This window comes from Haemaphysalis longicornis, unplaced genomic scaffold, assembly GCF_048455015.1.
Source record: "Haemaphysalis longicornis isolate Haplotype H1 unplaced genomic scaffold, Haemaphysalis longicornis Haplotype H1 scaffold_9, whole genome shotgun sequence".
In the NCBI taxonomy this organism is placed as follows: Eukaryota; Metazoa; Arthropoda; class Arachnida; order Ixodida; family Ixodidae; genus Haemaphysalis; species Haemaphysalis longicornis.
Genome location: NW_027526460.1, coordinates 37,740,627 through 37,754,749, shown reverse-complemented (window position 1 = coordinate 37,754,749; position 14,123 = coordinate 37,740,627). Strand labels below are relative to the sequence as shown.

The 14,123-nt window shown below is 46.7% G+C and overlaps 1 protein-coding gene across 1 annotated transcript in view; it reads left to right on the top strand.

The window, feature by feature from the left end:
* The window catches only part of LOC144153144 (uncharacterized), a 35,159-nt gene that overhangs the window by 9,743 nt on the left and 11,293 nt on the right, over positions 1-14,123 (top strand). The window contains exon 3 of the mRNA XM_077684795.1: positions 4,880-5,109. Coding sequence (XP_077540921.1) covers positions 4,880-5,109 — 230 coding nt within the window. The remainder of the gene's footprint in view (positions 1-4,879; positions 5,110-14,123) is intronic.

Sequence of the window (14,123 nt, the reverse complement as noted above, 5' to 3'; positions counted from 1 at the left end):
CATTCATACATCCGTCCGTCTGTCCGTCTGTCCGTCTGTCTATGCACGCACGCACGCACGCACGCACACACGCACGCACAGGTGACAATCTTGACAACGAGCTTGATGGCTGGGCGCGCTTGATTTAGGTATATTTCGGCAGCTGCGTGCCTATTACATTCGCAGTTATGCCAAGAACCTGGCAGGCGTGGCAGGCGTCACGACGGCGCACCACCTCGCTGATAGCATCGAGGACAACGGTCTACAGCAGGATGAGAGTGGCCGTCACCACGGGCACAACCGCGTTAGCGAAGCCGACTGTTCCTACGCCATTGGTCGTCGTTGAGGTCAGAGAAGCGCTAATGCTGCGACGCTTTGAATAATTTCGAAGTGTGAATAGAACAAAACTGCATGTGTGCATTCTGCTTGTACTACGTGCGCACATCTCCCAGCGCAACTTACAGATGGCAATGACGTGGTTTACAACCTTTGTTATTGAACCAATCTTAACTCGGCGAACACGGAGAAAGGGAAGATATCTTTTTTCTATTTGCGTCAATTTTTCTGGATGTTTTAATGCGCAACATTCTTTGCAGGGTACCCCACGCAACCCGAAACGTGCGACGCTTTGCATGTGCACAAAAATGCATAGTTGGCGGAGTTAACCCCTCGTTATGATCGGGTAAATGGAGATGGGAGTTTAAAAAAAAAAGGAACTTGAGAAATTAAAGGTGCTCTAACAAAATGAAAAATACCTATTAAATGTACCCCCCTCCCCCAGGCAAACAGCAGTCAAATAATGACCCGAAAAAAATGAAGGAATAGGAATCAACAATTGTGAAAACTGAACAACCGTGTAAACGCCCGCATTCGCATAAAAACGCATAATCGGCAGCGTTAACACATCTAATCGTTATAATACCGGAAATGGGTGTTATTTGTCGAATGACCCGCTGCGGTGGCTCAGTGGCTAAGGCGTTGCGCTGCTGAGTACGAGGTCGCAGGTTCGATTCCCGGCCGCGGTGGCCGCTTTCCTGATGGAAGTGAAAAGCAAGAACGCGCGTGTGCACGAGATGTCGGCGCATGTTACAGGTCCCCAGGTGGTCAAAATTAATCCGGAGCCCTCCACTACGGCGCGCCTCATCGCCTACGTTGCGTCGGCGCGTTAAACCCTACAATTAAGCTATTTGTCGAACAGAATCAAAACAAAAATCAAAACATAAAAATAAAATGTTATATAAGTTTACTAACAAAATAACCAGTCACGTACGTGGTGCCCCACGTGGCCTTGTGATAACCGACGGACATTTTATTACATTAAGGCCACGTGCACTGCATGCTCTGTGCTGGTCGTATTACCGAGTTTGAAACAAAAAACAAAAACAACGGCAGTCTTTAAGAGAAAAAAACCAAACCACGAGGGAAATTGTTGAAGCTGCAAAGATTGCAAAAGCTGGTGATAACTGTGTCAGCGTGGCTTCGATAGCTATCACACCAAAGGGAATCGCATTCTTGGAGGCCAGGAAACAGCGAATGTGGCGATAAATCCAGTGATGACATAAATGATTTTGGCAGATTAGGCAATCTCCCCCTCTCTTCTGTACGCGCTTGTTGTTCTTTTCTTTGAGTGTGCTATTTATTTTCCGCAACTTGTAATAAAGGGATCAGTTGCAGTCAGCGCTTGTGGTGTGTGTTTCTGTCCGCCCTTCGTCAAAATGTGCGCTGTTCCCTCCCTCGTATCTCACAACCAACTAGCCCAACATGGTACCCTACACCAGTATAGGGGGGCGCTTATTCAAGGTGACAAGAGGCACGATTTCGAATTAAAAAAAAAATCTGGAGATGGTGGTAGTTTGCTATTGTTCCTACCATTTTCCACAGTGATTCTTAGACTATACATTCCGCATGCTATCCTCGTTTCTAGAAGCGTACTCAAATCCAACTTGGGCATATCGAATACGCCTTGGTTAGCAGATCATTCCCATATTGAACCGCCAACGGCGAAATGTTACTCCGCAGCTGCATTTCCTTAGACCTTAAAATTAACGTTGCCGATGGACACTGAAACGCGCTTTCCATCAAAAATCTGTTTGGCTGCTAAACACCTTTCGAACAAAAATTGGCCGCTTATCTGCTCCTTTCGTCGCAAATGTCGAAAAAGACGATAGTCTTTGTATGTCAATTTTCAGGACTTCAGCGGAAATGCCTCGTCTTCTTTTTTTTTTTTTTTTCAACATTTGCATCCGGCAGTTGATTGCGCTGCGCGCCGAGCGAGCGGCACGATTCTTTAAAGCGACCGGCAGCCTGTGGCATTTGCTGAAGCCGTGCAATGATTCGTGGCCTGCTTCGAGGTAATACGTGCGGCAGGAGCGCGGTTACTGTAATTTTTTTGTCTCTACAGTAGATCGGCGTCGGAGCAAGCCGACGATAACCCCCCTTACGTGACTTAACGGGTGTCGGTTGGTATATATGTGACGAAAAACTAATGTCAAGCATTCGTGCGCCTCTTGCCCTTATTTTAAGTTTGTATTCGTTCGTCAATTGACATCATTATAACCGTTAAACGTTAAGCGTGTTAACTTAGCCAATTATGCATTTTAGTTCACATGTAGGGCGCTACTCGGTTGACTGGAAATTTTAGCATGAACGTAAAACCCATGAACGCTAGAAAAGAAAACATGAACACAAGACGCAGAGCTGTTGCGTTCGTGTTTTATGTTCTACCGTTTTACGGTTTTTACGCTCAAGCGGAAATTTCTTTTATTGTGTATCAACCCGCCTAATCCACAGCAACGTTACAGGTTTGGTTGGTTTTCATTCCAGTAGTATTGCTATTCCGGCTTGTTCTTCGGGGCTCTATAGTTTGTCTTCGTAGTGTGATGGCGGTGTTTACGAGAACTTTTACAGCGGTTTTTTAACAAGAAACCGGACTAATACCCGTGGCACACGTATGCTAAAAATGACATTAAGTTGTTAATGCTTTAAGTTTTAAGGCCATTAATTCGCTGCTATACGCAAAAATCTGTGCCATTTGCTCTTTTTTGGTCCTTTTTGGTTTAATTAATGTGTTCCGTACAACTCATTCGCCTTCACGAACGCCTTAAATCTGCCTGCTCTCGAACGCGATGGGCACCAAATGGAATCAACGAAACTCTCAGCACCAGAATATTGACTCGGAACGTAGCTGAACTTCAAAATAAGACGATTTTTTGTGCCCTCTTGGTGGCGAAGTTCAGAAGAAGACGGAGTTCACTAAAACAGCCGCAAAAGGCACAACGTGATGTTACTCGTCGTTTTGAATATTTCGGATTTGGCTACCGCTGGCAGGCGACGGCAACTGCTGAAGCCACTTCTAGAAATGGCTCACACATTTTTTTTAGAAAGCCCTATTTCTCATAACCTTTTCTTTCACAAAAACATTTTTAATCCTTGTAAGACGTTTTTCTCTACGTTAAAGACTTATAAAATATAAGCGCATTTCTCTGTTTGGTCATTATCATCCTCATGCCTAACACATTTAATGCCTTTGCGTTTCGGCATGTAGAATGTTATTCGGTATTTTAAGGCCCCTAAACACTTGATGTCATTTTTCGCGCACGTGTGGCATGGGTACAACTATGAAAGGCAAACGACACATATTTCTGTGCAATCACGGGTACAGCATAGAGCTCAGTAGTCGTTAAAAAATACAAAACAAGCATCGGAACCGCGTAATGAATGATGAGCCCCCTCTTTCCCCCTTTGTTGCTGGTAAAGATTAGGTTTGCAGCTGCTGTCGAAAAGGGCGGTTGACGTCATTCGAAGCCCTCGTTTGAAGTGCAGTAGACGCCGAGCACACGCGTCAGGCTAAGCAGGGCCCAGCAGATCTCAACCAAGACACCGAGCGCATGCGTCCCGCTTCAGCATGTGTAGTGCTTTACGACAGCTTTGCTAGATATCCATTTTCGCAGGGTGGAATGTCGGCCATTCTTTGTATTTCTGCAGGTGGAATATATATATTGATTTCGTAAGTTTTTAATAATTTTATCTTCTTTGGTGGTTCCTAAACATTTACTTCGCCGAATTTTGGTATTCAACATTTCCGCACATTCTTGAATACCGAACCTCAGACACCTCTCGTTTTTGCTTTTTTTTTTGTCGTTTGTTGCGCCGTGCATTCCCGATTTTTCAGCTCTAAATATCTTTCGTCACTCTAACGAAGCTAAGGGCGTTACCAAAAGCCAATTCTTTCAAGATGAGCAAGGTTGTACCAGAGTCCTTCAATGCTTCTCTGGTCATGAAACTCCCGGCCAAGTTTCGTACTGGGACAAAGGCTACCGCGAGTGGCGCCACCGCAGATCGGAGGGCATCGGGCGGCCGCCGCTGCTCTGTAGCCAGACCACGGAGCAAGATACGTGAGCCAGACCGGCAGTCAGGAACGCGGTAGCAGCATGCCAGTTCGTGCCAAATTTTTTCGCCACTCACGAAATGGTACGTCCATTTGAACGGCCCGCGACACGTAAAGCGAGAACGCACTGCTGATAAGGCGGCGAGCGTCTGTTTTATCTTACTCCGTGGTCCGTTCCCTGCCAAACGCGCTCTGACCACTCCCCCGGCTGCTCTCCGATCAACACCAGCGCCGGGGCGCGGGCGCGTATGAAGCTCTCCCATAGCGTGACAGCGAAGTTTCATGACCAGAAAGGCATTGAAGGACTCTGGTTGTACTTTGCCTTCATGGCCTATTTACGTATCAGTTAATGGGCATGACATTCTGACAGCAGCTTCACCCCTTTGCCAAGTTAGAGAGGGAGGGCACACAGCTATAGGCATCAGGTAGACGAGTCTGAGTGCGCCACATTCGCTTGAACTGGCCCCAAATGTTCGAACGTTGAAATAATCACTTTCCCTGCATGGCGACCAGGTGAAGGACGTGCGGTTTGTCGGCCCCAGCACCACGGCATTCGCGGACGCAGTCGAGGCGAAGACTCCGTACAAGCGCAGCGCCACGCTGTACCATCCCGACCTGCTCGTCAGCGTCGTGAAAAGCGTGTGGGCCGAGCTCAGCTCAGCGGAGCTCCTTCTGTGGACCAGCTGGCACGTGGTCGACGAAGTGGTGCCCTTCGCCGATCCCGTCAACTTCTCGGGCAACAAGTGAGCTAACAGCACCAAGCAATGGGGAAATTGTATAGGCTGTGAGCGCAGCACTTTTCCTACTAAGGTTGTCTGTAGCGCTCGCTAGGGCGTCGGTAAAGGAGTGGCGATTCCTCTACCCGTAATCACCCACTGCCTGCAGCATGCCGTGCCAACGATCTATGGGGTTGGCACTGAGACGCGGTGTAAAGAAAGACGGCCTTGATGAATACATCGGTTCGTCCCTGCCATTTGTATTATCTGTAATCTGACTGGTCGGCTACAATATCTACAGCTAACGTATTTTCGCGTGCGCCACTTAAACTGTTGTTATTCTCGGCCTTGTTATCATGACGTTACCTTAGATGCCTTCTTTGTGTGGGCAGGCACCCATGCGTGACTCGTGATAATCCCGGCTGTTGGTGTCCGGGACAGAGCGCCGACACTTACGTAATATGAATGCTACGAACTGAGCGCGTGATATGCGTGACATCTTTCCTACAAGAAATGACCCCCCGAACCACCGGGATATAGAAAGAGTACTGCACATGCGCAGCACCGCGCGCAGCGCCGCCCACCGGCGGAGTGAGAGCGCGCTGGGCTGCACACCCGCAGATGTTGAGAGAGAGTGTTCGCTCTCACCTGGGCACGCGCTGGCGCCAGTGCGTCTGCCGCGGCTATGACGCAACACAATCCAACACAATCCACTTTAATCCATTACAATCCAAATCCAAGCCAATCCAATCGAATCCAATCCAATGCCCCTCGCGAGAGAGTGTTAGCTATCGGAGAGGAGAGGGGTGAGCGGCGGAGAGTGCGGACGCCGACGACGACGGACGCACGCAGGAAGGACAGGGCCGCCGATAAGAGATGCTCTCAGAGTCCCATCTAAACAGTCACCTACAGAGTTTATGCTACAGTTTAGCATCTAAGCGTTCTTTTGTTAAAACCCAGTTTGTATTTCGCGCGTTCGGTTTTCTGACTGCCTTGATGGTAGTTCGCGTCGCAGCTGACAGATGGCGCCAGCAGTCCACGGCGCGCGCGCCGCTCGTGGGACCTTGTTCTCGGCGGTTGCACTCGGTCTTGCAAGAGGTAGCGTCAAACATCCCCCTCGCGAGGGGCACGATCAAATGCAGAGCATTTCCGGGGGCGCACGACGTTAAGTAGTTTGCGTTACGTTAATGTTGTTGCACTTGTGGCAACTGCTGACGAGAGTGCGCTCGTCAGCAGTAATTTGAATGAGTCAACGATATAAGGCGCGTTCATAGCGTCCCATTCTGTGTCGGCTCTGTGGCGCAGTGGGTAGAGCACATGTACATTGCGTTCCGCCCGCAGGGTCGCGGGATCGAAACCTGGCGCCGGATAGTATTTTCTTTTATATAGTGTAGGGGGAGGGGTGCGGACAACGACGGTGCGGACAACGACGGTGCGGACTACGACGGGACAACGCGGGTGACATCGTGAGTTACTGAAATGCTCTGCATTTAAAAGGCGCTGCTGTTTGCGAGGAAAACATCAGCGCAACGTGCCTATAGCAGCGAGAGAGGTTGGAGGCTACCGCTCATCAGCCAACCAGGGGCAAAACCAAGCAGATGTACATTACAGCGAAGCCTTATTTGTCTCTTCTGTCGGCTTTCGAGGCGCTTCTTCCCGGTGCTGCTGTTCCCTGGCTGAATGCGCCGCTGAGTGCCCGGAGTCGCCTACTGCATGATTGAACATCCATGAGTGATATCCATCAGAGAGGGACGCGGGGGAGGAACCGGGCACCCCACTGGCTTTCTTTTCTTTTTCAGAACCATCCGATGGCGCTTGTCTCCGCCGTGGTCTCGGAGCCTTGTGCATTAGTGGGCACTTGAAGCTGGCGTCCGAAGAGCGTGCTAGCGGGCCACGTATGAAGAGAGAGAGAGAGAGAGAGAGAGAGAGAGAGAGAGAGAGAGAGAGAGAGAGAGAGAGAGAGAGAGAGAGAGAGAATGAACCTTATTAAGTTGATTTCAGTGTGAGAAGTTCGGGTCGCATAAGCCCAGCGTGGGGGGCCAGTGCTTCTCTCCACTGCTCAGGCGTGGTGATTCGGGGATATAGATTTCGGGGGCACGCTCACATTATGTGGGATACGGTGTCTGGCGCTGTGCAGAGAGTGCAGGTCGGGAATGGGGCCTGTCCTGGGTGGATAACGTGCAGGCGGGTTGGGTGTGGATATTTGTTTGTTTGCAATGGCATTAGTCTCCAGGCTTGCTCTTGGGCTGTCGTAAGTCCCGCGTGGACTTACGTCCCGCATAGTCTGATTGCTTTAACTATGTGTTTCTGATGTTGAATGTGGAGGGAAATCGGTGGAGGTGTGTTCTCTTTCTTATGGGCTGGAGCAGGGGTGATTCCGACTTGCTAGGTAAGCATGTTAGTCTCACTTCGTTGGCAGTTTTTTAAACTGCCTGTGCTCCTTTTAAAGCGAAGCTGTAGTGTTCTCACTGATGGCGTCTCTAACGCGAAAACGCGGAAGTGAAAGAAAAATAAATGCTTCCCATGTGCGGAAGCGAACCTGGCACCTCACGGTATGAAGCCGGCGCCTATCCCATTGCTCCTTTCGACATGGTCGAAGCGGTTTTGGAAAACTTAGACGACAACCAATGAATCCATCACAAGAAAGCGTCGCGTTCAACCATTGTCGTCGTTTGACAGAAGGTTGCATGATTTTTCAAGGATGTGTTCTATGTGAGCGTAGCTGCCTCTTGGTATCTATAGTGTGATGATGTCAGCGTAGCCAGGATATTTTAGTGGGGGTACTTTTTTCTCTCTTGGGATGTTCAGTATTGATATGTTGAAGAGTAGTGGTGACAGTACGGCCTCTTGTTGGGTTTCCTTAACTGGTTTGATTGATTGATTGTAGGGTTTAACGCGCCGACGCAACGCAGGCGATGAGGCGCGCCGTAGTGGAGGGCTCCGGATTAATTTTGACCACCTGGGGATCTTTATCGTGCGCCGAAATCTCGTACACACGGGCGTTTTTGCTTTTCGCCTCCATCAGAAAAGCGGCCGCCGCGGCCGGGAATCGAACCCGCGACCTCGTGCTCAGCAGCGCAACGCCTTAGCCACTGAGCCACCGCGGCGGGTGTTTCCTTAACTGGTATAGAGTTGTGGTGCCTGATTTGACACCCCCTACTGATGTTGTTGTTGTTCTATTGAAGAGGAAGTTTGGATGTATCTACGTTATTTGTTCCGGGTTTGTTTCTTGTACGCCCTTTAGGATGGCTGAGTGCTTAACGTTGTCGCATGCTTTGTGGAGGTCTAGGGCTAGAATTGCTGCCGCGTCAGAGTGATTTGTGCAGTGCAAGTAAACCTGCACGACCTTTAGATTACACTGCCAGGAATACCCGAGCCAAATATTACACAAGCACGTGAAGCGGCAAGCGCGCAAATCGCTGTGAAAGACGTGGAAAAACCAACCACGCTCTCTTTAATTCTGCTCATTGTGCACCCCTGGCATGGCCTAAACGACGTCACTTGGGCCATGGCTGTCCTATTGCCTGTCGCTGGTCAAGTTCGCGGCTTATTTCTCGAATTTCCTGTGACGATCCGCCGTCGTCGGCACTGTGTACCAACCGCATTATGCCTGAACCTGTACGCATAGTTTTTGTGTTTCTTTTGTGTTTTTGAGTGCGCGCATAGTTTGAGTGACGAACTCAATACTCCCCTTTCAATTGCTTCAAAAACGCCCTACCAGCCTGAGAGCGCGCTTGCGAGCAGGCAGCCATGGGCCATGACTGCCTTGCGGAGAAAAGAAAACTTAAAAAGAATGCCGCGAGCCATCCTCCTCTCCGGAAGAGAGAGCGCAGCTTTCGTCGCGTTGTCCGCGGTCGGGTTGAGAGGGAACAATTATGCGCGATTTCTCATCGCGCGTAGTTTCGTTAATTGTGAACGGATTTTCATAATTCTTGCGGGAGGTGATTGCTGGGACAATAGACTTTACCCCAAAATACATTCTGAGTAGTCGAATGTAAGTGTTTCAGGTTCCCTTTAATTTGACTGACGAGTCCTTCCTGTCCGTTTCATGGCTTTGTATTAAGTGTGTTTATTTATTTATTTATTTATTTATTTATTTATTTATTTATTTATTTATTTATTTATTTATTTCACAGTACCTCACTGGCTCCGAAGAGCATTGCGTGAAGGGGAACAAAAAACAAAAAAAAAACAAAAATACACAGCGCAATACATTGGAATTCCATTGGGGTAAAGAATGAAACAACAATGAAGCATCATGAGTTTTGTAATAGGGGGTATTATGAACATCTTGGTATCAGGTGGGGTAGAAAATTAAAACAGAAGCAATGTGAAATGGCATAAAACAATAATATGAGACAACATCATTACACAATTTTGAGCAAGTTTTATTACACTTAAAGTAGACTGCAATATCAATTTTAAACAAAGGAAAGAAAAAAAAGAAAGTTTGACGATATGACAACAATATTAAGATGTGCCAATAAGCTTCAAGAAAAATGGCTGGTAAGTCGCTCACGAAATACATCACGGTTCGATAAGCAGGCGATGGCGTCTGAAAGATCATTCCACAATGAAATGGCACGTTGCAGGGCAGATAAGTTGGATGAACATGTTTTATCAAATATTAGCTTGAAACTTAATTGATTATGAAGCCGTGCTGACATGCGGACAGGTGCTTCCAGAGGCAGTGGAGATGGCGTAGCTGAATATGTATTTGTGCAAAAGACAGAGAAAAGCAATTGATTGGCGAGTTTCTAATAGCTGAATTGACATATATATTTTAATTTGAGTAATACTAGCGTGGCGGTCATAATTTCGAGAAATGAAGTGCGCAGCTCTCTTTTGAATTCATTCTAGTGTTCGTATTAAATAAGCTTGATGTGGTCACCATACAGATGAAGCAAACTCTAATTGTGGACGAAGGAAAGTTAAATAGGCTAATTTACGGAATGTCCGTAGGTGCGTTGCGCAAGTTTCGGCGTAGGTAACCTAATGATTTCGATGCTTTGGCAGAGACTGTGGTTATATGAGACGACCATGACCAGTTAGGTGTTTAGTGTACTCCTTGGTATTTGTATGACGTTGACCTTGTTAAGTCAGTGGTATTGATAGAATATGTGTGGTTAGAATTATTTCGCTTGCGAGAGAAAGAAATTATTTTACACTTGGATAAGTTAAGGGTCATCTGCCAGGTGTTATACCAATTATAAATTCTGTTTAGGTCATTTTGAAGGGCAATATGATCATGAAGAGTGCGTATGGGACGATATATAATGCAATCATCTGCAAAAAGCCGCATGGAAGACGAGATATTAGTAGGTAAGTCATTAATGTAAATTAGAAAGAGTAAAGGGCCAAGAACATTAACTTGAGGGACGCCCGATATGACGTCAGTGAAGGGGGAGCTGAATCTATTGACTTGTAAATTGTAAAACGATAACTTGTAAAACGATAAGAAGTTACGGAGCCACGAAAGTGTAAGGGAATCTAATTGAAGGGACGATAATTTGGAAATAAGGCGGCAGTGGGCGACGCGGTCAAAAGCCTTAGAGTAGTCTAAAAAATGCAATCGGTTTGTAGATTGTTATCCATGTTTGAGTGCAAGGCAGTCGTGAATTCCAAACGTTGAGTGTCACATGAGAAGCCTTTTATAAACCCGTGTTGATTAGTGAAAAAGAAATTATTAGACTCGAGGTGATTGTAAATGTGGGAGGCGATGATATGCTCGAGAAGCTTGCAACAAATGCAAGTCAGTGAAATGGGGCGATAGTTATCGGGGGAAGCTTTATCGCCACTCTTAAAGACCGGAACCACTTTTTCAATTTTCCAGTCGTTGGGTAGCTGTCCGGATGATAAAGATTGCCGAAAGATGTGAAAAAGAATCTGACTTGAAATGGATATAGTATTTTTAACACCTTAGTATTAATACCACCTATGCCAGCGGAAGTTTTGAGGTTAGTAATCAGTGATGCGATTTTTTGAACTGTGATGTCGAAGGGTTCCATGAATGACCAGTCGAAATCTTGAACTATGGGTATGTTGGAATGATCTTCCCACATGAAAACAGATGCAAAATACGTGTTAAATGCATACGAACACTCATCGATTCTAAGAGGCATTTGATTGTCCCCTAGTAAAGAAATGTTGTTATCTGCTTTGGGATGTAAAATTGTGTCCCAAAAATTCCTCGGATTAGATTTGAGAATGAAGGCAAGTCGCAATGAAAATATTTGTGCTTAGCAGCGGTAATAGCAGACGTTTAGTTTTTCAGACACTCTTTGTATTTCGCCCAAGAGCTTGGGCTAGAAGCACGGTTTGCGTTCAAATACAAGCATTTCTTTTTGTTCCTCAAATGTTTAATATGCTTATTAAACCACGGGTTAGTTTTATCCGTATTTATTGAGATTAGAGGAACATATTCATCAATCAGCGCTGACATTTTATTCCTGAACAGCATCCAGTTTTCATCGACACACCGGCTAGAGAACAACGGCAAAAACGTTTCGATAAAAAACACATTTAGTTCACTGTTCATATTCAAATAGTTAGCTTTATTGTAATCTCTATTTTTTTGTTGTTGTGGAACCACTGAAGGTTGATGGGACATAAATGGGTAGTTCGAGTACTTTGTGATTGCTAAAGCCGTTATTGAACAAAATGTTTCCAATGTTTTCTGGGGGGCCACTTAAAAGAACGTCTAAAGTATTAGATCCCCTAGTAGGTTCAGAAATAACTTGGAACAAATTAAAATTATTTATTCGGTTTGTTTCTGTTGTAGTGTTCTTGGGGTCAATTATGTGTTTTTATAGCTGCCCGGTTCTTTTCATGCCCAGATTTCTTTATTCATTGCATTGGTTGCACATGCCATCCTATTGGGTTTGTTCTAGTTGACATGTATGTTTTTGTATTGGTTCGCCTAGTTTTGGCAGTTTTCTGCGTAGGCGGTGGTTGTGTTTATTTTTCCGCCACCGGCGTTTTCCGGTGCTCTAATATGCTTCGGTGTAGGATATGCTCTAATATGCTAAGGCGTAGGAGATGGGGGTCCATTATTTCATTTAAGAGAGTTTGTTCTGTCGTTTTCCTATATAGTTTGGCGTCCTCTAGTAGTTGCTGTGTCCATTCTTCTAGGAATGTTGTTTCTTGCGATTCTTCTTGGTTTTGTCTATGAAGTCTGGATTTTGGCCGGTGCATTATGTTTGGCGGTCTTACTTGTCTTAGCTTATTAGCAAGGGGTATTATCTAGTGATCACTATTTATTGCGTGTTCTGTTACTTGCCCTGTTGCTTGTTTGATGGGTGAAGATGAGATCGGGTGTGGTGTCTCTCTGCATGCTATTTCCTATCCTGGTGGGTATCTGGTGGTTGTTTTCAAATGTGAGATGTTGTTGTACCTGTTCCCATAGGTTTCTCCCTTTTGCAGTGTCTTAATGGTAACCCCAGGTTCCGTATGGTGTGTTGTAGTCTCCTGTTATATGGGTTGTGTTCCTGCTGCATTTTTAGCTCCTGTGAAGAGGTTCTTAATAGTTTTTTGGTGCGCTTTTGGGGGTCTGTATAGGTTAAGCAGGTGAAGTGTGTCTTCTTCTTTTTGTGTGCAGTGGATGGTTACAAAGTTGTGCTTGATGTCTGTGTTTTCGAACTGTCCCCTTGCTGCTGGGATGTTGCGGCGTACTTGTGCTGCTGTGCTAACATCGTTACTGCTTTAGAATGCTTTGTACCCTGGGAGCGAGATCGTCCCGTTTCTTGTCGCTTTAAAATTTGGGGAGAGGATTCCTGAGCTTGGACGTGCTACTGTAGGCTCTGCATTTTCTTAGATTATCCTCGGAGATTCCATTTCCATAGCGCTATACTCTTCCTAAGATTAGCCATTAAGAGCAGTGGATGGAATTTGGTCTTAGCTCATTAGGGATTGGGTTGTATGGAGTACTCGTTGAATGCCTGCGTGTAGTTCGTTTAGGAGTGCTTCAAAGCTGGCATTTAAGTTGCTGTAGGTTGATTTAAAGGGGCCCTACACTAAATGAACACGGTTGGGTGGTCAACGTCATCTGTGCCGTATAAAAAAGTATAACTTTTTTACTTGTAGCGGAAAACTACACTTCCGTTACAAAGTTTGCCGCGCCTTTCCCACCCTTTCCTGTGTGTTTTGGTCACCGCCATTTAAACGCATGTATGTCAAAGATCCTCCCATGTAAGTGACGATGGAACGATAGTGCTATTGGACGGTTTTCTTCTCGCACTTACTGCGAAGAGAAGCGCCGTCTGCTCAGCGTCGGCGGGTGCTTCAAACACACACGCGCGAGTGCGCGCACACATACTCACGCACGCGCGCACACACATACACGCACACGCACATACGCACATACGCACGCACGCACGCACACACACACGCACACACACACGTGCGTGCGTGCGTGCGTGCGTGCGTGCGTGTAACTCCTTTTTGTGTTCCAAAGCGTACCCAGCACGTCTCTTGAGTCAGCACGTTTCAGTATGCAATTCGTGAAAAATATCCACAACCAAGTGTGCTCATTTCTGACCATATTTCAAGCCTTCGTTAAGCAGAATAAGCAAACATCTCTCTCCGGGGCAGGTTGTTTCAAACTGTCCTGAATATATATCGTGTACATAAAATGTACATAGTTTGGACTCGGGGTTTGCCTCGTCCCTCACGGCGACGCGAGGCACGGCGGGGCATTCCTGAAGGGCTGAAGGGGAAGAAGAACTAAACTTTACTTCACTTTAACAGCACCTGTGACTCAAGCAGCAACGCCTTTTCCCAGGAGCTTTGGGCACTACCGGGCGCCGGACGAGTACCAGTTTCGGTGGGAGTGCACGCGCATGGTCGCGCACATGTTCGAGCCTGTGCTTGTCTCATCGGTGTTTAGAGTAGATAACGACACACGTGACGCTGTGACCGACATGACGGCCGCGATCTCCGCCTGCCTCAGCGGCCAGTAAGCACCATTCTCCTCTGCCTGTTTTAACTTTGCCCTCCTGCATACCTGTGTGAGGCTCAATCCCTAACTGCGAGATAGTTGCCTC